The 24,643-nt window shown below is 33.9% G+C and overlaps 1 protein-coding gene across 3 annotated transcripts in view; it reads right to left on the bottom strand.

The window, feature by feature from the left end:
• The window catches only part of myo7ab (myosin VIIAb), a 47,592-nt gene extending 32,635 nt beyond the window's left edge, over window positions 1-14,957 (bottom strand). For all 3 annotated transcript variants that reach the window (XM_051093265.1, XM_051093266.1, XM_051093264.1), the window contains exons 1-6: window positions 14,550-14,957; window positions 6,165-6,228; window positions 5,702-5,815; window positions 4,792-4,944; window positions 715-899; window positions 474-595 (exon numbers count right to left, since the gene is read on the bottom strand). In XM_051093265.1, the coding sequence (XP_050949222.1) occupies window positions 474-595; window positions 715-899; window positions 4,792-4,944; window positions 5,702-5,815; window positions 6,165-6,182 (592 nt within the window). In that variant the 5' untranslated portion in view covers window positions 6,183-6,228; window positions 14,550-14,957. The remainder of the gene's footprint in view (window positions 1-473; window positions 596-714; window positions 900-4,791; window positions 4,945-5,701; window positions 5,816-6,164; window positions 6,229-14,549) is intronic.
• Between the last annotated feature and the right edge of the window lie 9,686 nt (window positions 14,958-24,643).

The following is a 24,643-nucleotide window of genomic DNA, read 5'->3' on the forward strand; positions in this document are numbered from 1 at the left end:
CAACGTTATACTGTATATATACTTTAAAGGAATATTTAGTTCTATTCTGATTGGCATACCACCCTGCTTTCATAGTATAGTGTAATTACCAAGTGACACAAGTGTTAGTTTATCAACGCATTTTGGTAAACAAACAGCCTGAGTTCTGGCTCAAAGCCTGAAGCTTGCTCATGGGGCTTATGCATGTGAGAAACTGGGCAAGAATCCATAAGTAATGATACAGCAAAGAAACAAGAAAAGTGTTGAGCTCTGTTCACACTGACAGTGATTAAATTGCTGGAGGTCACAAGCCACACAATCAAAATAATCAATAATCAAAACTGATTGTGTCTGGTTGCTTTGTCACTCGTTCCTTCACTAATCACTAAGTGCAGAGCAGATCACAGGGCTGTGATGTGACCTGCTTGCAATCACTAGATCAGTGTCAAACAGGTAGGGTTTATGTCATTAGGTTTAGAAATGATCTTCCTGACCTTCTAAAATAGGGTTGGCCTCCAGAACCTGCTGCTCAATCCAGGAGTGTTGGCCACTGATAGCTGCCAGGAACTGTAAGATGAGCTTGGTGCTCTCCGTCTTCCCAGCTCCAGACTCACCGCTGAACACACACATTGTCAAAGAAGTCATGGACACTAAGCAGTGAACTACACTGAGGTAAAAAAAAAAAAAAAAAAAAACACTTTACTCTTAACCTTTACAGGCTGTGATTTACTGTACCTGATGATGCAGCATTGGTCCTTGTTGTTTCTTTGCATACTGAAGTAGCAGTTGTCTGCAATGCCAAAGATGTGTGGCGGCATCTCTCCTATCTTTTTGTTTGTGTAGAGACGGATCTGATCAGGTGTGTAGATGGGCAGGAGCTGGTATGGATTCACCGCTATCAGGATTGATCCTGTGTACGTCTGAAATACATTATTGTAAACACATAATTATGCAGTTACAGGCTGCAACTAAAATGGTTGAAGATTTGCAACAATAATTTAAAATCTAAGCACCACTGCTGACAATCGGGAGAAATTTTTGTGTGTAGTTCATTGTCTCATGAGGTTGCAATGTAGTAATGAGCACACAGCAACTCGTGATGTCTGATTAACAAACTAATGACCTTATGTGTCTGTTCTGAGTTTGTTCTTTTTAATAAGTTAGACCAAAAGATTCACAAAACTTGAATTTGTTTGTGGTTTGAATCAGATTTGCTCAGTCAGTGAATTGTTCAGAGCCATTACTAAGGTCACAGTTAATTCCAGCGAGTCATTTATGGTTATGAATCATTACATAAAGGAAACTATATGTATAACTGTATAACTAAATGTAAACACGGTGAAGAAGAATCAGAAAAAAGCAATCACATATGTGACTCTGGACCACAAACCAGTCATAAGCAACACGGGTATATTTGTAGGCTTGTAGCAATAGCCAAAAATACATTGTATGGGTTAATTATGGATTTTTCTTTTATATCAAAAATCATTAGGATATTAAGGAAAGATCATGCTCCATAAAGATATTTTGTGCATTTCCTATCACACATATATCAAAACTTAATTTTTGATTAGTAATATGCATTGCTAGGTGCTTCAATTGCACAACTTTAAAAGCGATTTTCTCAGTATTTAGAGTTTTTTGCACCCTCAGATAGTAGCATCTCGACCAAATATTGCCCTATCAGTACTATTCCACTTTCATTTGATGTATGAATCTCAATTTCAAAAAATTGACCCTTATGACTGGTTTTGTGGTCCAGGGTCACATATGTAAGCAGATGCATATGTAAAATAAAGCAAACCATCAAACATTACACTAGGGTTGGATTTTGACACACATTTCATGATTCGCAAGCTTGGGCTTCAGTTCGATTCCTAATATTACTATAATATTGAAGGTTAAAATGAACTGATTTGTACACAAACGTTTAAATTACATGTGTGTTTTTATAATAAAGTTTCAATTACATTACAGTTACACTGCAATTACATCATTATATTTCTACTCCAATTAGTTTTATGTATATAAACATTTAAACGGTGAAGAAATGGAGGTAAACACTTTCCTATCCAAGCTCAATATGCAGATACAAGTATTATATAAAAAAAAAAGGTTTAAGTATTAACTGTATTGATTTTTTAACACTGTATAACTATCATCTGTATATCATCTACTGACATTTGCATGTAACATGCCATGCAGTCATCACGCTGTTCCTCTTTCAAACGGTTAAACTGATACCACAACAGAAGTTCCTTGTTTCAGCTCTTTTGCTCAGCTGAATAACATCACTGAAAAATATCTTTAATCCTATCAAAACACAAATTAGGACAAAGCACAGTTTAGGAATTGTGGTTGACAACTCGTGGGCTTTATATATCAGTCAGACCTTTCAATTCACTAATTATTAGATCAGTCTTCAGTTTCTTATCACTTGCTGTTCTTATGGTATAATATGGCTATAATATGGCTGTTCATGTTTTTATGGTATAAAGCATCATACCATCAAGAAACAGCAAGAAACTGAAAACTAAAAAACCTCTGAGATTCTAGTTAGATAAGCAAAAAGTAAATAAATCTGAGCAGCTAAGTGCACTAAACATTTCCATACAAATGAGTCATAGCAGTCGTGTACCTCATGAAAAGAGGAATGACCCTACAATAACACATTTTGCCTATGCCAAGTAATTGAACTGATTTAAGCATCATTTTAAAAGCCTATGACAAAGTTACAATGCATTACATTAGGTATTCTAGTGGTGAGAACAGCTAAAGGGGATTCATTGATGAAACCAAATAAAAGGTCACATTTCACAAAGCCAATTTGATCTGCAGCCTGAAACAAAAACAATGAGCAAAAAAGCTATACCATCTAGAGACCAAAACAAATCATCCATTCGTTTCACTCAATCTTTTTACACAATGAAAACACATGCCCTGATTTCACACTCTGCAAATGCTAGAATGAAGGTAAAATGCTTTAGTCTCCATACATTGTACAGTCATAAATCAATGCCAGTATACTAACAACAGTCTATTTTTCTGAATGAATAAGCTTTGATCCATCAAGTCTTTAAAAAATGTATTTCAGCAGCTTAGAATTAACACTAAGCAGCACAATGTCATCTGCAATTTCGTCTTTTTAACCCATTTCACTTCAAAAATCTGATGTCATTCTTCATGAGGATATTCAATGAGATAAACAGCAACTTGAATTTGATTAAATACAACCAAAATATGAATATGACTAGTGGTCAAAGGTGACATATTATGAAAATCTGACTTTTTCATGTTTAAGTGCTATAACCGGATCCCTGGAGCATCTACCAACCAAGGAAATGTGAAAAAGGACAAAACCCAGTAACTAAACGAGCCACTCAGATTTCGCAAGAGAGCAGTGGATTTATTGATTTATTTAATGTATATTACGCTGCTGCCACACACATCTAATATAAACATACAATTTCTTTCCCAACTGTTTATCTTCACAGGCATAACCAACAGTGTTTGTAACTCATGTGTTTTTAACGTAAGCTTATGTGTATTTGACAGTTCAAATGCAATGAGACATGAAAGAGAACTTAGTTTATACTCACATGTCATGTGAGAGCACTTTATGTTCATGTGCTTTGGATGTGTGCGCTCAGAAAACTGTGTATCAGAAGTTTAAACTAATATGGTTTAAAACATATGATTTCAGGACTATAGATATGATAATCAAAACTAAACAGACGTTTTTTTCCCAAAGTATCTGAGTTACTAAAGGCACAGTCCTATTCTTGAAAACGGGTGTGGGGAGCAGCAGCTCATTTGCATTTAAAGAGACATGCACGAAAAAAGTGCATTTCTGCTTCCACTCAAAATAGGCATTTTCAAAATGATATAATAAATTATCTGTGGGGTATTTTGAGATGAAACTTCACAGACACATTCTGAGGACACCTGAGACTTATAATACATCTTGTAAGACTTATGACTTTTGAGGCCAGTCTTGAAGTTTTCCAAGCAGCCTTATTACATTCCATAGTAATAAAATTAAAGGAGAACTCCACTTCCAGAACAACAATTTAACAATTAATTTACTCACTCCCTTGTCATCCAAGATGTTCATGTCTTTCTGTCTTCAGTCGTGAAAGTTTAAACGATCCCAGCCGAGGAAGAAGGGTCTCATCTAGCGAAACGATCGGTCTTTTTTTCGAAAAAATAAAAATGTGTATACTTTTTAAGCACAAAAGCTTGTTTAGCACAGGTGCGTCCACAATGCTACGAATTAGTAATGGGTCGTTCTTCAACGATTCTTTCATTTTGAACAAACCTTTAATGTGACTCGGGAAGAATGAGTCGTCTCGGGGGAGTGATTCGTTCAGTCGCGCATGCTCAACATCCTGTTAGGTTCTGTACTGGAATTAGTTCATCTGTTTCGAGTCTTCGGGTTTTTCGAATTGTTGGTTCATCTTATGAGGCTGTCACGTGATGAACGAATGACTCAAACCCGAAAAGTTACAGCATTATAGTTTTGTCTTGTTTGTAGAAAGAATCGTTTCGCTAGATAAGACCTTTCTTCCTCGGCTGAGATCAGTTAGAGGCCTTTGAAGCCGCATTTAAACTGCATTTTGAAAGTTCAAAATTGGGGCACCAATGAAGTCCATTGTATGGAAAAAAATCATAATTTCTTTACGACTGAAGACAGAAAGACATGAACATCTTGGATGACAAGGGGGTGAGTAAATTATTTGTGAATTGTTGTTCTGAAAGTGAACTTTCTCCTTTAACATCACCAAACAGAAAAATGCATAAGGTCATACTTACATATATGACATGGTCGTTGTAACGGATTAGGAGATTTCTGAGGATACCAGCTTCATTCAGGTCCCCAAGACGGATCATGTCCTCCACTCCATGAATGGAGGTTGGGTGCATGGGCTTGATGTTTGTAGCATTCTGAAGAGAGATCCTGTGCTCCTACATGAAGGAAAAATACAGACTATTATTAAAGGATAGTTCACTTCCAGAGCAAAAATTTACAGATAATTTACTTACCCCCTTGTCATCAAAGATGTTCATGTCTTTCTTCAGTCGTAAGGAAGTTATGTTTTCTGAGGAAAACATTTTAGTAACGTCCTCCATATAGTGGACTTCTATGGTGTCTGTGAGTTTAAATTTCCAAAATACAGTTTAAATGGAGCTTTAAAGGGCTCTAAATGATCCCAGCTGAGGAAGATATGTCTCCGGTTTAATACAATTAGGGTATTGCGCATCGCAGAGCTAGACAAGATGAGCATTTGAGGTTACAAAGTATATAAACTGTAATTTTTTTTTTTTAGAAAATAACCAATCGTTTTGCTAGATAAGAGCCTTCTTCCTTGGCTAGGATTGTTAAGAGCCCTTTGAAGCTGCATTTAAACTGCATTTTGGAAGTTCAAACTTGCAGACACCATTGAAGTCCACTATATGGAGAACATTCCTGAAATGTTTTCCTCAAGAAACAATTTCATTACGACTGAAGAAAGACAGACATGAACATCTTGGATGACAAGGAGATGAGTAAATTATCTGTAAATTTTTGTTCTGGAAATGAACTTCTCCTTTAATAATAATGATATAAATTCAACGTTCAATAAATCTGTTCTGACTCGTACAGAAAGAGCAATTATAGTTCACTAACTGGTCTTTTCACATGTTAGGTGCTATTATGAGTGGTACACACTGAAAGTCCCACCTTTCCTTCATCATCCAAGACCTGGATATGACCCGAGTCACAGAGTTTGACCACGGCACCAACAGGGACGTCAAATTCACGGCCTGTTCTGAGGTCCAACCAGACATAGTCCCCCTATGGGCCAACCAAAACGATAATTTAAATGGATAGTTCACACAATAATGAAAATTCTGTCATCATTTACTCACCCTCCACTTGTTCCAAACCTGTATGTGTTTCTGTCTACTGTTGAACACAAAGTAGATATTTTAAAGAATGCTGGTAACCAAACAGCTGATGGTAGCCATTGACTTCAGTGGTGTTCTTTGTGGAAGACAATGGCTACTGTCAGCTGGTTGGTTACCAACCTTCCTCAAAACATCTTTTTTTGTGTTTAACAAAAGAAAGAAAAGATCTCAAACCGGTTTACAACCATTTTTGGGTGAAAAAGGTAATTGAGCAAGAGCGTAAGAACAAGCCTTACCTGTTGCAGAATGACCATGTTTCTGGTTTAGAGTTTTGACATTAGAAGTCACCATGTGAAGGACCTACACAGGATAAAATAAAGAGAAGGAGAGAAAAAGAAATCATTAAAAATGAAATGCAAAGTTAGATCAAAGCAAAGGTCAAACCCGCTGTACTGTATGAAACAAAGAAATATATCTATAGGAAAGGAACAGTCCGTACGTGGCAGCACGTTCCACACCAGCAATCAATTATTAAAAAAGATATTATGCTCTTTTTAATGAAAGCAAGAACCTGTAAGACTATATCAGAATAGCATAAGTGCACTCTGAAGACACGTTTCCTAGAATCTGATCAAAGATTCTCACTGCACCATAAATTTTAAAATGACCCTTTTGGGGCATATTTAAAATTACAATGAAGGAACATTTTGCTTTACTAGTAAGGATCTACTGATCCCTAGAATATTAAAGAGCAAAAACATCTCTAACTTTTCAGAGAACAGAAGAGCTAATTCTATTAACAATGTGGGTCAAACTACAAAGTAGACACTGCCCCAGACAGACTAGACCGAACATACAGAACATAAAGGTCAGCAGAAATAGTATTACTGACTGTTCCATGAGCTAAAATTTCTGTTTTCAAAACTACTTTATAGAGAAAAACGATGTTTAGCCACACTACTGCATCATGAACCTTTCGTTGTGGCAGATCGTCTTCAATACAAGCTGCTTTTAGACTAACAAGAAAGTTTTATAGTACAATGACCTCTTATATGTCAAAATAATCATAGGAATTTTAATTTCTCAGTTCATGACAGCTTTAAATAATATAACACTTGTAGTTACTTGAAGCAACAGACTTATACCAAATACACTTGATGTATGTATTAACACCCTGTGGTTCTGAGGATAATTACACAGCTGTGGAAGCAGATCCAATAATAGTTTTATTCAGGCAGAGCATCCTCAAGTCCTTACGCACTACATGTCATTACAACCAGCATGAAGCACAGTGCATGAAACCCGCAAGACAATGAGCCTCCCTCACTGATTTAAAGGCTAATAGGCTGTGGTCTGGAATTAGTCACTTGCAATGACAAGAAGAAGCTAATGGATTGAACGTTTCTATGATTGAGAGGCAATGACATAACTGTCCCTATTATAACATCACTGAAAGAGTCATCAGGAGCGCAGACAGACAGTTTAGATGAGCCCGTGCACTGTGCTAATTGGCCTGCCGAGTAGGTCAAAGGGACAATTTGCACTGTCAACCCCACACTGACTCGTCTCTAAAGCTTTTCACCAACATGATTAAGTGCCAATGTTCAAGAATAACTCTGTATTCCTTCCCTGTATTGGCAGGGTTTTGTACGCCTTTGAATGCTTTTCATATGCAGTCGAGAGAATATTCAGATCTCAAACCTCAAGCCCCTGTTGATCCTCAAGTCCTCTTATGACAAAGAATGAAAGAACTTGCATTAAAGAAATATATTCCATATTCTGTGTTCAGCTCAATCTGAGCTCAATCTACAGCATTTATAACATAATGCTGATTATCAAAGAAATTAATTACAATATATACCTCCTTTCCTTTTAAGAAGAAGAAAAGATTGGCATTTACAGTAAAACACTTATAACGGAAGTGACTATTTCAACACCATAATCACAAGATGTAAACAATATGAGTTTTAATTTAATTAGTGTAAAAAAAAAATCGCTTACTGTCCTTACTAACAATAACTGTGACTATATCAACATGCAATATCGTTGATGATAAAAGACAACACTAAAATGTATTTTAAAAAATAAAAACTATACAAAAATCTATGGAAGCCCGTTTCTGTCACTGAATTTAAAAAAAAGGTAATTGTGACTTTTTAATCTCACATTTCTGACTTTTTTCTTGCAGTTGCGAGTTTACATTTATACTGATATGTTCTGAAGTCAGAATTTATAACTTCAGAACATATCAGTCTTTTTTCCCCTCAAAATTGGACTATAACTTGCAATTGTGAGTTCATCTCTCACAATTCTGAGAAAAAAAGTCAGAATTGCAAGAAAAAAGTCAGAATTGTGAGATACAAACTTTGTATTCATCGTGCAATTCAGACTTTATTTCTCGCATTTGTGAGTTTGTACTGCAGTTCTGAGAGAAAAATCCAAAACTGTGAGTTTGTATCTGGCAATTCTGACTTTATAACTCACAATTGTGAGTTTATATCATGCAATTCTGAAAAAAAGGTCAGAATTGCGAGTTCATATCAAAATTCTGAGAGAAAAAGTCAAAATTGTGAGTTTGTATCTTGCAATTCTGACTTTACAACTTGCAGTTGTGAGTTTATGTCACACAATTCTGAGAGAAAAAGTTAGAATTGTGTTCATATCTCACAATTCTGACTTTATAACTCGCAATTGTGAGTTTACATCTCACAATTCTGAGAAAAAAGTATTCAGTGGTGCAAACGGGCCTCCATAAAAAGTTTTTTTTAAATTTTTCTGTCGAAAAAAAAAAGGAGACAAAATATTGGCGCAGACTGCTGTACTTGCCTGTACTACACAAGCTTTCATGGTTGCCAGATATAAAGAGTTCAAATCCTCAAATCAGAGCTTCTCTGTTAAAAGGTTACATTTTCTGTCCGGTGTTTTGCTTATTTTTTTACAATCTGGCAACCACATGCACACACTTGCTCTTCATTACAGAAGCGCTGACAGTTATCTGAAAACACAGACAAACAAGTAAGCTGAAGTTCAGTAATTTCCATGCGAGATGTTCAACTCAAATGAAAATGCCATTCAGCCTGTGTGTTTTGTCATGAGATCTCGACTATATCGTTTTTGCGATTCCTACACTTATTCAACTGTCGTTTTAATAAAGAAACATTATTGCAATTTGGAATTATTGGAACTACTATTAGGACTGTCACTGTTATAATTTTTTTTTGTTTGTTTTTACCAGTTTTCACCAGTTTGTTTTTACCAAAAGCACATCATAAGTCTTTAATATTAATTTATATATTGAAAAGCCTGAGAGTATGAGTATGAGTTCATATTCTGTTGGTTTGTGCTTATTGGTTAAAGTGCAATTCCTGAAATGAAAAAATACATTTCTCAAATTACAATTTTGGACATATGTATATATTTTTTAATCCGTTTAAACGTTATACAGCATGACGAAAATGTGGTTACGTTTTCATTGAGTAAAATGCTCAGGCATTTAGTCGACTAAAAACTGACAAAAACAGTAAAAGGTTGATTAAATATGATAATGACTAAAAAGTACATTTAACACTGGATTAACCCTTTTTGAGTCCACTTTTAGCTCACATAAGAAACAGCTACATTGCCCTGAGTGGGCGCATCAGTATGGCAGATTATATATTACATAACAAAATGACTGATTCATTGCTCCAGGCTCCCTAGGGTTAAGCGGAGCAGCACCCATGTGGTCCAGTGCAGGTCAGGTGAGCAGCGGGAGGGCGAGGGAGTCTTTAGGAGCTTACACAGATTCCTCTGGATAAGCTCGCCACTAAGCAAACTGTCGTTTGAATATTCCAGCTGAATCATTTCCTCATGTTCAGTTTTGTCTTTCCACACTGCATAACTGAATAACTGATTACACCTTCACCTGCATCATGAGCAGACATCATCAAAAATACCTGGCTTAGCCGCTTCACAGATCTGTTTTTAGACTGATAGGTTCATGTCACTATTATCAGGTTATGTGAGAATTTAGTTTGGGGAATGAGACTGAGGCATGTGTTTCCTCATGTGCTGTCCTCATGGCACACTCAATAAGAAGATTAGCATGGATGTTAATCACATAGATTAAGCACAATATAGAGACCAATTTTGTTTTTAAAAATGTGATACTCATTTAATTTAGAAAAGTGGTACAATGCCTAAATGACTAAATGGTTTGTTATAGATGTAAGTTAGTAGATGCACAAGGCTTTTGCTAATTTGAGTTTTACAAACACAGAGAGACTGACAGTATATCAGTGTGTCACATGGTCAAACACAAAACTGCTCTATGGTCAAAAGGGGTTTTTGAATGTTTGTTTGATTAAATGCCTGAAATAAAGTCTGTGGTTAATACAGTCTCAAGATATTTTCACATTTTATTCTACTGTACATAAATACATACAAACACAAACATAAATACATCAATAATATCAATAATTTGATTTGTTTTTAAAAGGGCAATTGCTAACAAGAGGCTAAATGGGATTACAAAGGTTTTTGGAAACGTCATCATTAAACGTCATGACTCTGAATGAATAAACTCTCTAGTCCACATTCACTGTTTTGTTGTGTTTGCAATTATTTATACTAATTATTTGAACTTAAACTTGCAGGATTTTTATTTTTATTTTTTTTTAAATCAAGACAGCTTATTTTCTGCAATAACACAAAAGCCAGTGGAAATATAGCTGCAAGCAGCGATTATCGGGGTTCAAGCGCTTTAAGGTATTTAAGCACATATGAAAAAATACATTACATATTATTTAGCAAGCCTGTAACTACCTAAATTAATGATTAAACAAAACATATTTTAGGCTTTAGGTTTTATTTGACCACGCCCATGGTAAAAATTACCCTTTTTTTAGCTAACCAAAGGTTTCGGCGTCCATTTGCGACGGTGAGTCGAAAGTTCAACTTATTTGGTTAATTATTGATATTCACTCTCCAGGATACTTTCTGCACTGGTTTATTTCCAATCGGGTGAAAAACCTAGGAATAATTCGCAAAAGTAGGTTTTTCAAAAAATACAAAATACCTGAAATTTTTGCCATCGAATTGATCACGATTGCATGCATTTTGTCCGTTACGAGCCAACAATTACAATAAAACACTTGAGCCGGCGACGCACTTTTGATCACTGTTGCGCCGCCGTCAGGCCAAATGGTGCGATCTTTGGTGACGTCCCTCATCCCGCAACATCCCTCCAAGTTTCAAGTATCTATGACTTACTGTTTGGTCTGACCTATCAGGTTATTGGGGAGACTGCTGATCCTTAGCTGTTCTACGCACTTGAACCCCTAAAAAGCCTGTTGGGTTTTACTGAGGGAATGCTACTTCCAGGATAGCCAGCAAAAATACAACACTGCAGCACTCTATTCACAAGACTATAAATTATACGCACCGCACTTTTGAATGTGAGGGAACCTACTTGGAAACTGTAGCCTGCCAAGCTACCCATACTTTAGTAATTAAACTAGTTACTAGATACTACACATATTAGTTTTAATAACTGAGTTGAAAATGTAATGATAAACAGTAGCGTTTAACATTTGGAAATACATAACTAAGAACTAGAGAATGTTTCTGTAGAAAATTGTACAAAATATCTACACTCTTAAAAATAAAGGTGCTTCACGATGCCATAGAAGAACCTTTTTTGTTTAAGCGGTTCCATAAAGAACCGCTTTTAAAATCTGAAGAACCTTTCTGTTTCACAAAAGGTACTTTGTGGCGAAAGAAGGTTCTTCAGATTATAAAAAGGTAAGAAAGAGATGGTTCTTTAGAGAACCTTTGACTTAATGGTTCTTTGTGTAACAAAAATTGGTTCTTCTATGGCATCGCTGTGAAGAACCTTTTAAAGCACCTTTATTTTTAAGTATACTAGGTATCTGTCAAAAATGAAACATTCCACTATACTGTTCTAGCACATTAAAAGAGATTATAGATTTTAAAATGTCTGGCTTTTCTCACTTAACCACATCTAATCTCACACTTTATGGGATCGGTTTAATGGCACAAACACATTTTGAGGAGCACTCTGCCATAAATACAAAGAACATCCTGCATAGAGCACATACACTTCCAGTCAAAAGTTTTTGAACAGTAAGATTTTTAATGCTTTTTTTTTTTTAAAGAAGACTTGTTTGCTCACCAAGCCTACATTTATTTGTACAGCAAAAACAATAAAATTGTGAAATATTTTTACTATTTAAAATAACTGCTTTTTATTTTTTTAAATGTAATTTATTTCTGATTCCTGATTGTGATCAAAGCTAAATTTTTAGCAGCAGTCTTCAGTGTCACATGATCCTTCAGAAATCATTCTAATATGCTGATTTACTGTTCAAGAAACATATTTATTATTTTTATGATCAATATTTAAAACAGTTGAGTAATTTTTTTTCACGATTCTTTGATGAATAGAAAGATCCAAAGATCAGCTTTTAAATTCAGCTTTGAAATCATAGGAATAAATTACATTTTAAAATATATTCAAACAGAAAACAGTTATTTTACATAATAAAATATTTCAAAATTTTACTGTTTTTGCTGTACTTTGGTGAGTGGGAAAGACTTAAAAAACCTTAAAAATCTTACTGTTCAAAAACTTTTGACTGGTAGTTTAGGATGCATAGAATTAATATGCTGCTCCTAAAATTAGAGAATAATTAACAGTGTAGTGTTGAATAACCAATGAACATTTTCCCTTAATATTGCTCATGTTTTTATAGGTCAGATGTTTATGTGGCTTGTTTCATAAGCGGTCATTTGCCCCAGGCCAAGACTCGCTAAAGGTCTTAAATCTTGTGCCCCTCTAAACTCTTAACTGCTTTATCCAGCACTACACTGAGTGCCAGAGGCAGATTAACACACTCACATCCTCTGTGTCTGTCAGCTCAGACTCTGTGTCAAAGCATTACTTAAAGCAAACTAGTGTGAGATATTATTATTAATTTAATTATAATTAATTATTATTATTTGTTATATATCTTAAATGGATACTTAAATGTATCAATCAATTTACAGGCTGTTTAGTCTTATTTTAAGCATAAACCTTGCTAAACTGCAGTCAGTTATTTAAAACAAAAATAATCTATTTGCCAATGGGGTAAAAATGAACTTAATTTATAAAAGAAAACAAAAATCTTAAGGCAAGACACAGCGGGTGAATAAAGTAAAAAAACAAACTAACTAATAGTTTTCGCCTTACGTACCAAGCTGATTGATTACAATGATAATTGCAAAAATTTTTTGTATTACAAGTTTTCTAACATGTTAGGTTTAAATATGCAAATGATGCATTATTCTAATTTGCATACATTTCTAGTACAAAAATCTAAACACTTCAAAATTCTTGTTTAATTATTTATATTTTTTTTATTTTTTACATAGTAGTCAACAGTTTTTACAGAGGGAATTTTGGGTATCTCGTTTTTGTCACTCCATAATTCAGAAAATACTTAGAACAGACAGAAAACACTACATTTGTACAATTTTTGGGGGAATAAAATGTTATATATAATCAAGTAAATTATATATGACCAAATCCCTAGGTAAAAATCTTCAGGATATAGACAGGAATAAAAATGTAAAGTTTACTGTGTGCAAGTGCTACTGAAGTGGAAATTTATGGCTCAGTGTAGGAGAAAAAACTCATTTTGAGAAAATGGCCTTTAAAAATATGTATTGTAATTGAAATCTGTTGACACAAATGTGACCCTGTACTACAAAACCAGTCATTTATACATCATTTGAAAACTGAATTAATAAGCTTTCATTGAAATATGGTTTGTTATGATAGGACAATATTTGGCCTGAGGTACAACTATTTGAAAATCTGGAATCTGAGGATGCAAAAAAAAAAAAAAAAAAAAAAAAAAAAAAAAAAAAAAAAAAAAAATCTAAATATTGAGAAAATCGCCTTTAAAGTTGACCAAATGAAGTTCTTAGCAAAGCATATTACTAATCAAAACTTAAGTTTTGATATATTTATGATATAAAATTTACTTAATATCCTAATGATTTTTGGCATAAAAGAAAAAATGATCATTTTGACCCATACAATGTATTTTTGGCTATTGCTACAAATATACCAGTGCTACTTAAGACTGGTTTTGTGGTCCAGGGTCACAAACAGATAAAGTGCTATAAAAGAAACACTCTTTTTTCTTTCCACTAGTCTGAAAAAGCACTTTATGAAAAACCAAAAAGCCCAAAATCTCAAACTTGACAGGTGCATGAAAAAACTGTGTTTTTGCCTGCAATGTCTCCCCTTAAATTACTTCAAGATATCTGAATTAAAACAAAACAACAAAAAGTTCATCAAATAAAATAAATAAGATAAAATAAAATTATTCCACCATTTGGCTTCTCCATCTCATTTTATACATGTTAAGATATTTTTTACTGGAAACAAAGACAAAAATACTAAGAAAAAGATTTTTGCTTACTTTCGTTATTTCACACCTCTAAAATCTTGTCTCTTATATCCACAACAGTAAAACAACACTCACTCTCAGCCAACTACAGCAAGGCATAAATGGTTTCTCCTGAGGCCTGGTACAGAGCAGAAAACAGTCAGCTGTAAGTAGCTTTCCATAAAGCCTTAAAAGAGCATGAGGTGCTGGACGGCTAAGCCCTGAGTATGAAAACTTACTCACCTCACAGTGACTCAAGTGTTTGCGTTCGCTTCCCCTTCTTCTGCTATCCTCTGCAGCTCTATCTGTCCGTCCTCCTGTCTCTAGCTGTTATGTATGTCCACACGTCCAGGTTCAAGAGCTGGTCTGCAGTCAGGTGATTGACAGGTGTGAATTATTTCAGAGGGTAAAGTACACTTTTCCGCAGTCACTCAGTTGTCGTCTTACGTATGTCCTAATGTGGGCTACCTGTTGCTGTGGGATGCTGGGTAATGCAGCAGGAGAGCAGTGGCAGCATTCAGCGTCTCCTTCAATGGCACTCCTGATCCAGCTTAGAGGGAGGCGGGGTTCACAGCGGGCGCTCACTGTGGGGGAGGGAAGGGCTTGACACAAAGGTCTGCTGGTCACTTCATCTGAAGTACATGGCTGCTAGTTTCCTGTTACTCTCTCATGCCTCAAGCTCCTCTGCAAACTGAACATGAAAAGGTCAGGCTTTTGTATCTATAAATGGATGCGGGGTGTGTCTGATTCAATGATTGTAAAGTTTAAATGGAGATGGCTTGAATCCAAAGTGTACAACATCCTTAAATAACCAGTCAAAGTGATCAAAATAATACAGTAAAATCCCTGGTCAAGGATATGTTGATAGTTTGAAAACATACGTAATATTAAATAGGCCTATTATATTGATTTTTCCTGAGATTTTTCTAATCAAATCAAAACAACATCAGACACATGCTTAAAGAATCTAAAGTGAAATTAGGAATTTGAATTAATCTCTCACTTTTTTCACACTTACATCTATAATTTCTCTATAATTAAAAATTCATTAGTTACTCACCTTCATGCTGAAATGTCAAAACAAAAATAAAAAAATGAAAATTAATAAAATAAAATAAAAAAAATCAATAAAATAAAAATAAAACATGTTAATAATAATAAAACAATAAAACATAATCTGACCAAGTGTATTCCAAACCGGAATAGTGGAAAATCAGTGAGGTGAGAAAATAAAGAAAAACTCTTCTTCACACAATCAAACATGCTGGTGGAATAAAAAGGAATAAATAAATATGAAAAATAAAATAAAATAAAATTTGTATTTTGTAATTTGACCAAGTTAACTGGAATAATGGAGCATCAGTGAGGTGAGAAAATAAAGAAAAACTCCATCAAACATCCCAGCACAGAAAAAAACAAAAAAAAAACAAAAACAAAATAACAAAAAGTTTAAATAATTAAATAGAGTTAGGGTGGAATAATGGAGCATAAGTTACGTGAGAATATAAAGAAAATAAATAACACAAAAACTCTTCTTCACACCATATCCCATATCTTCAAAAATATCCCAGTGCACAAAAAACAAACCAAAACAAACCAAAACAAAATAACACAACAAAAAGTGATCAAAACTCCATCAAACATCCCTACACAAAACAAAAATAAAAACACAAAATAACAAAGTTTAAATAATTAAATAGAGTTATGGTTATTTAAAACAAAAAAATAAAAAAAGAAAATTAATAAAATAAAATAAAATAAAATAAAATAAAATAAAATAAAATAAAATAAAATAAAATAAAATAAAATAAAATAAATAAGTTGTAATTTGTAATTTGATCAAGTGGAATAATGGAGCATAAGTGAGGTGAGAAAATAATGAAAATGAAAATACAAATAAATAAATACAATACAAAAACTCTTCTTCACATCATATCCCATATCTTCAAAAATATCACAGTGCACAAAACACAAAACAAAACAAAAAAACAAACCAAAACAAAACAACAAAAAGATAACAAAAACAACAAAAAGTTACAATAATTAAATAGAGTCAGGGTTATTTTAATAAAACAAACCAAACCAAAACAAAATAAAACAAAACAAAAAAAAAAAACAAAACAAAACAAAACAAAACAAAACAAAACAAAACAAAACAAAACAAAACAAAACAAAACAACAAAAAGATAACAAACACAAAAAAACAAAACAAAACAACAAAAAGTTAAAATAATTAAATAAAGTTAGGGTTATTTTAATAAAACAAACCAAAACAAAACAAAACAAAAGAAAACAGAAAAGAACAAAAAAGAAATCAAAACATGTCATTTGACCAAGTTCATTTGAATAATGGAGCATCAATGAGGTGAGAAAATAAAGGAAAAAACCTTCTTCACATCATCAAACAAAACAAAACAAAACAAAACAATAAATTACACTAAATAAATGAATCAAATAAAACGTAATTTGACCCGAGTTCACTGAAAAACAAAAAAACTCTTTCATTCTGAAAACATTCTGATGTGTGAAGCAACTCAATGACATACTGCAGCAAGATTTTTGATCTTTTATTTCAAAGTCATGCCACAAGTTGACAAAATACAAAAGAAAAAAATAAGTACTTCAAATAAGTATATCAAATAACCACAGTGTAACCCAGGAGAGACTTACACACAAAAGAAAACACATTGAAACAGAGATAAGATACAGAAACCCTACAATCAGTAAAGATATAGTATATACGTCTGTGTCTGTCCGTCTGTTTTTTATTTGTTTTTTGAACACAAGATTCAATGGCTAGATATAAAACAGTAAACAAAGGAGTATAAAATGCTGATAAAAGATACTTGTTATAAAGATAATATCAGCTATGTTTCATAGAATGATACCATGCAAGATATTTTCTATATTTCTGTTTATGTATACATACGTCAGTTTCAAGTTCAACATCAGCAGAAAAAATACAAGAGTATCACAAGCTCATTCTCTGGACGTCTGACCCATGTCAAAAAAACGACAGAGCGATAGGATTCACTCGCTCCACAAGCATTCACTGGTTATTAAGGCTGTACTCTATCAAGATGCCTAGAGAAAGTCCAACATGGCATGACAGCATTGGTGACGGCGTGTGTTGAAGAAAAGAGGTTCACTCAGCCAAAGTACATGCAGCAGTCGAGGCCAAAGAGCCACAAACGTCACAATAACAGCCAGCGGAGACACTCACGAGTCAAAACAGCGCCAGTGATTCAGAGGAAGTCAATTTGCCTCGTGATTACAAGCAGTTAAAAGTCTCTACAGATTGTGAATAAATTATGCGAGAGAGTGAAAAAGGGCAATCTCTGCAAATATATGTCTATGTTCCCTTCATACGTACAGTGCATTAGCTGCGCAAACAGTGTATAAGTTACTGTATAAATTCGTACTGTGTATAAATCCTGTTTGTAAACAAACACAAACCCACATGCAATGTGAAATTACACTTGCACATGGAAACAGCGTCAAGATCAACTTGACTCGACATGGCAAAAGTTCCTCTATTTGATCTGAAGCATGCACTACAATCTGAGTGAACCAGGACCTTCTAAGCATTTGAACGTCATTGTTCTGTCACATGGCCAGGGCTGAGGAAAATTAAACTTATGTCAGTAATACTTAAAGAAAATATGTGAACAATCAAAAAACATGTTTGACATTGAAAGGCATTTGAACCTCAACAGTTCCTATTATATGCCATTGGCCACTTATGTTGTTAGGGCCCCATGAGATCCGATTTTTTTTTTTTCCCAATTTCTTCCTGTTTTAATTTTTCTGAATGCCGTTCTTTTCCATTTAAATTTTCTAGACTCTGTTTTAATAGTTAAATTAAAATAAAAAAATAAATCAAAAGCATGTCAATTTTATTGGAATCATGAAACGTACAGAATGCAACATTTTTTTCTTTTATTAAACGTTGAAAGACTCCTTTTCTCAAATGTAGTTTTATTTTGATTTAATTCTGTGTTTTCTATTAATTTTCTGGATGCCACTGTAATGGTTTCATAAAATTTTAATAACCAAAAGCATCTCTAATTAATTGATTTTTATAAAAAAATCATTTATTATTGTTTTGCATTAACTTACACTAAGTTTTTGAACAGTAAGATTTTTAATGTTTTTTTATTCTCTTCTGCTCACCAAGCCTGCATTTATTTGCAGCAAAAGCAGTAATATTGTGAAATATTTTTACTATTTAAAATATCTGTTTTCTGTTTAAATGTATTTTAAAATGTAATTTATTCCTGTGATCAAAACTACATTTTCAGCATAATTACTCCAGTCTTCAGTGTCACATGATCATTCAGAAATCATTCTAATATGCTGATTTGCTGTTCAAGAAACATTTTTTAAATTATTAAATATCAATATTTAAAACAGTTGAGCACATTTTTCAGGATTCTTTGATGAATAGAAAAATCCAAAGATCAGCATTTGTCTGAAAAAAAAATCTTTTGTAACATTATAATGTAATCATTATAATTTTTATTTATTTATTTGATTTTTTATTTATTTTTGGGAAAGAAATTATAGAAATTAATACTTTTATTCAGCAAGGACGCTTTAAATTGATCAAAAGTGATGATAAAGACATTTATAATGTTACAAAAGATTTCTATTTGAAATTTAAAAAAATAAAATAAATAAATAATTAAGAGAAAAATAAATAAATAATTAAGATAAATGTTATTCTGAATTTTCTATTCATCAAAGAAACCAAAAAAAAAAAAATCTACTCAGCTGTTTTTAACATCATAATAATAAATATTTTTGAGCCGCAAATCAGAATGTTAGAATGATTTCTAAAGGATCATGTGACCGAAGTAATGATGCTAAAAATTCAGCTTTGAAATCACAGGAATAAATTACACTTTAAAATATAATCAAATAGAAAACTTATTTTAAATAGTAAAAATATTTTACAATTTTACAGTTTTTGCTGTACTTTGGATCAAATAAATGCAGGCTTGGTGAGCAAAAGAGACTTCTAAAATCTTACTTTAAAATCTTTTGACTGGTAGTGTATTTATTTCATTTTTTTTTTTTTTCAGAAATAATCTGCTGCGTTTTCTGGTAATTAAATTCTGGTAATAATTTCTCTGGTAAATACTCCTCCAAAAATAATGTTTTAATAATAATTTTATTATTAGTAGTAGTTATACTACCATTATATTTATTTATATCTGTCACAATTTCTTCAAGTTAAACCAAACTTTTATTTCAACGGGTTGTTGTGAAGACCTTTATGACTATAGTGTTTTCTAAAAGAAATAGTAAAATGCTCATTAAGTGCAGTTAAGAGCAGTTCTAGAGATTGTTTATGTGTTTATGAACTCAGTGAGGAGTATGCGCGCTTCAGTATGTGTGTCGTAAACGAAACAGTGCATCTGTGCCATTCATTCACACAGAGACACGTAGAACATGCAGGATTCAGATTTAAATAGTATTTTTTTGCAGCTTAATATTCACAGACACTAGTCAATATCGCATTTTGATTTAAATGTACTGACCTATTTTTGATTTATTCATCACAAATTTGGCAAATTCTGTGACATCCTGCGTTATACAGTAAATTCCAAGATTCTGTCCCCAATTTCCGCATTGCGGAAATCATAGGGCCCTATATTATTTGGCAAAAAAAACAGGAAAAAAAAAAAACACAGGAAATGCATATGGCTCCAACTGTACTGGCACATTGGCATCTTTCACAGCATTCTCATCAAATAAAAACAAAAACAAAACAAACTATACGCTGATACAAAGTGAAATGAAGAATGGAAGCTTTGTTGTCTTTAACAGCTAAAGAGATTTAAGGCTATTTATTAGTTTGTTTAGTCAGATTAAAAGATATAAGGTGTCTAATTTCTGCACACATTACCTAACAGAACTGCACAAACTCCAGAACAAACCTCTCGTCTGCTATTGGTCAGATAAACAGATAGCCCCGCCCCACAGTCACCCCATTGGTTAAGCCAATGTTGCTGGTCGGATTGCTCAAACAAACAGAGCAATGTTTTGATAGCGCCACAGTGTTAGACTTCAGGGAAATTGAAAAAAATACACTTTTGAGCAAAACTGATGCCTTAAACTTTGAATTCTCTGCTGTTTGAATTTATAGTATCAATATTATAGATAACATCTATTATCTAAATCAGTCGGTTATAAAGGTCAAAATGGAGATAAGCAAAATCTATTCACAGACAAGAAATTTTCCTTGTTAAATCCCCTGTTCACCCGTCATAATCTGGCCTGTGGAGGTACAGATGATGTAAAAGAATGACTGGGCTATTGTTGTGGATTTCCAATTCAATCTGGTTGTATAAAAACTGAAATGTAATGGAGTTACAGAAAAAGCTTCATTCATCCCTGAATAAAATCAGTCTGTCGCCGACGTACCACATCTTGCCAAAGGCTAATCCACGGGGTTTGTCATCCAACATTGTTACTCTGATTGGCACTGTATCGTTCAAACCTGGTATATAACACTGCTTGGTCTTTTTGTGTTTCTCTTCTTCCCACTTTACCAACTTCTTGGTCATCTAGGTTTAAGTGTTAATACTTATTTGGATCAGTGGCTCAATTTTAGAAACACTAGAAAGTTTATAAACGTTAGTCATCGTAACCTATTGTTTGAGATTCTTATGCTACATACAGGCTCAGTAACTCGTGCCATTTGGCCTTCACATCTGTTTCATTGTGGAAGAATTAAAGACTTGACACAAGGTAACAAAAACAATACTTCAGAGGCAATAATATATAAATAAAGTTGAAATGAGTTTAGAAAACATGAGTTATGAAGGAATAAATCCTGAAAATTATCAGCTGTAGCTGACGTTCAAATAAAAAGACACATGAGAGGATGCTAAAACATATCCAACCATGATAAATGACCGATGTGGACTTTCCAAAACTCACTTATAGTGACTGAAAGCAAAGACATTTTAGTGCACAAAGAGTTCTGTAGCAGTCTCTGGTGAAACAGCACATCTAGCCATTGGAAAGGACACAAAGCTGGTGATGATATTCACCATGTGTCTGTAATTAAGGTGTAGTTCTTCATTGTCAAGAGAAGTTGAGAGAAAAAACGAGGGATCTTCTCTTAAGTACAGAATGTCTGTTAATGCAATCGTGCAGCAGTTCTTGCGTATCTCAAAGAATGGCACATGCTGTTTGGCAGGAGTCTGACTAGAAAGTCATTAAGACACAGACAAATCCTTGTTTTACAGTCTCGTGATCCTCAGAGCAAGAGTGAGGTAAACCCAGAGATATTTGTGGGTCCAAAGGCCTGCTCTTCATCCTTTGAGCACCGCTAGCACTGATAGAGTTTTCCCTTTGATTTAAACATGCATAACCTTTTAATGGTCCATAGGTTATGTTTGAGGGATCGCACACACTCATTCACACTAGGGTGACCAGACAACCATGATAACAAAATTGGGATACATGCTTACATGGAGCACAAGCACATTTTGGCCTGATTTAATGCTTGATTGAACTCAAAACAACCCATAAGACCTTCGTTCATCTTTAAAACACAAGTTGAAATCGCTGAATAAACTTGTTATTTTCATTATTTTCTTTGCACACAAACCACTGATGTCACATGGACTATTTTAACAATGTCCTTACTACTTTTCTGGGCCTTGTCAACATGTCAGTTGTGTTGCTGTCTATGCAGGGTCAGAAAGCTCCCGGATTTCATCAAAAAATTCTTAATTTGTGTTGAGAAGATGAACAAGGGTCTTACAGGTATGGAACAACATGAGGGTGAGTAACTAATGACAGAATTTTTGGGTGAACTATCCCTTTAACTCTCATGCTGTAAATAAATGCAAAAGTTTTTAGTTTTTAAATTAAAATGGCTAAAGGCTATTTGAAAATAATAATAAAAAACAAAATAGTATAAAAATAATAATACACTAAGTCTGGTCAAAGGGCCACATAACTGGACTTCAAAAATATAACTTATCAAAAACTACATAGAAAAATCATAACAATAAATACTGACTATAGCTGTCAAACTAATGCTAATACTAATTTATTAGGAAAAAAATACATTTTATTATACATTTGAGGTCAAAAGTTTACATTCACCTTGCAGAATCTGCAAAATGTTAATTATTTTACCAAAATAAGAAGGATCATACAAAACGCATGTTATTTTTTATTTAATACTGACCTGAACAAGATATTTCACATTTACATATAGTCTACAAGAGAAAATAATAGTTAAATTTATAAAAATTACCCCATTCAAAAGTTTACATACACCTGATTTTTAATACTCTGTTGTTACCTGAATGATCCACAGCTGTGTTTTGTTTAGGGATAGTTGGTCATGAGTCCCTTGTTTGTCCTGAATAGTTAAACTGTCTGCTGTTCTTCAGAAAAATACTTCAGGTCTTATAAATTCTTTGGCTTTTCAGCATTTGTGTGTATTTAAACCCTTTCCAACAATGACTGTATGATTTTGAGATCCATCTTTTCACACTGAGGACAACTGAGGGACTCATATATAACTATTACAGAAGGTTCAAATGCTCACTGACTTTTCAGAAGGAAAAACAATGCATCAAGAGTTGAACACAATGAAGATGTGTACATTTTTTCTACAGAATCTACAGAAGATACTGTTAATGCACAAATGAACAACTATCACTAAACAAAAAAGACAGCTGTGGATCATTCAGGTAACAACACAGTATTAAGAATCAACTGTAAACTTTTGAACAGGGTCATTTTTATAAATTCAACTATTATTTTCTCTTGTGGACTATATGTAAAAGTTCTATGTGAAATGTCTTATTCATGTCAGTACTAAATAAAAAATAACACGCATTTTGTATGATCCCTCTTATTTTGGTAAAATAATTAACACTTTGCAGATTCTGCAAGGTGTATGTAAACTTTTGATCTCAACTGCAACTTTGTCAGGATGTAGGACTATCTGGTCCCCCAAACACACACACACATACACACACACACACACAAAGGTAAAATGCTTATCAAACTTCCTGGCATTTTATAATGCCCATCCATGTATTCAGGCAAAGAATGGCATGGCAGATAGTCCAGGCGGGTCCACAGGAGTCGTCATGCTCCAGTAGCCTTTATTCCAGACTCCTGTTGCTAAGCGACATGACCCGGAGAATCCAAAGAGGTGCCCGCTGCGGCCCACCGGTCACTGAAATCTTTCAGCTAAATGAGAGCTGATCAGGTCTTGGTAAAGATCAGGGTCTCTGTATTCAGGTGGACCTCCACGTCACTGTGCATCTTGAAGGAAGCTGTGGCACGGGCACACGTGTTGACACTGACTGTCGAATATGTGATGAATGAATGCGTGAAGGAGAGAAGGGATGGAAAAAGAGACAAGGGAAAAATCGGATTTGAATAATTTCCTAGGGCTGGGCTGCATAAGTGATCTGGCAGACGAGACGTGGCCAATCATGTGACTAGGACTCGTAAAGGACCTAATTCTACCTTAGACCACTTCAGCCGCTCATGCAAACACAGTGCATAGCCCTTTATTATCAATGGGCGATATTAAAATAATAGTTTATCCAGAAATGAAAACATTTTGTCTAATTTACTCATCGTCATGTTGCAGTGTTTTCGTGGAACATGATAGCAGAATTTTGGAATCTTAAACAGACCTCAAACATTATAAAATTGGTCTATATAAATTATTCGATAGTTTCTGAAGTGAAACGATAGCTATACCGTGAGAAACTGGATTCATTAATCTTTCACTCCAGTGAACCATTAAATCGAGAACCACTGAATGAATTTTGGATCAGTGGTCATTCAGTTAGAACTCCAGAACTGATTTGTGAATCAGATCAAACGGTTCACTAAAAGGAACAGGCTAAAAAAAAAAAAAAAGAACGATTCATGAATCAATGATTCAAACAAGTTCAACTCACTGATTCAATCCAGTCACAGAAGTTCAGAATGGGATAGTTCATTCAAAAATGAAAATTCTGTCATTATTTACTCAAACTCATGTTGTTTCAAACCCGTAAGAGCGTTCATCTTCAGAACACAAATTAAGATATTTTTGATGAAATCTGAGAGCTTGAACTGACACATTCAAGGTCCAGAAAGGTAGTAAGGACATTTATATATAGTCCATATGTCCATGTGACATCAGTGGTTCAACCATAATATTATGAAGCTACAAGAAGACTTTTTGTGCGCAAAGAAAACACAAAAAGTTTTCCCGTCGCTTCATAACATTATGGTTGAACCACTGATGTCACATGGACTATTTTAAAGATATCCTTACTAGCTTTCTGGGTCTTGAA

The sequence above is a fragment of the Labeo rohita genome, chromosome 21 (assembly GCF_022985175.1).
Source record: "Labeo rohita strain BAU-BD-2019 chromosome 21, IGBB_LRoh.1.0, whole genome shotgun sequence".
NCBI classification, from domain to species: domain Eukaryota; kingdom Metazoa; phylum Chordata; class Actinopteri; order Cypriniformes; family Cyprinidae; genus Labeo; species Labeo rohita.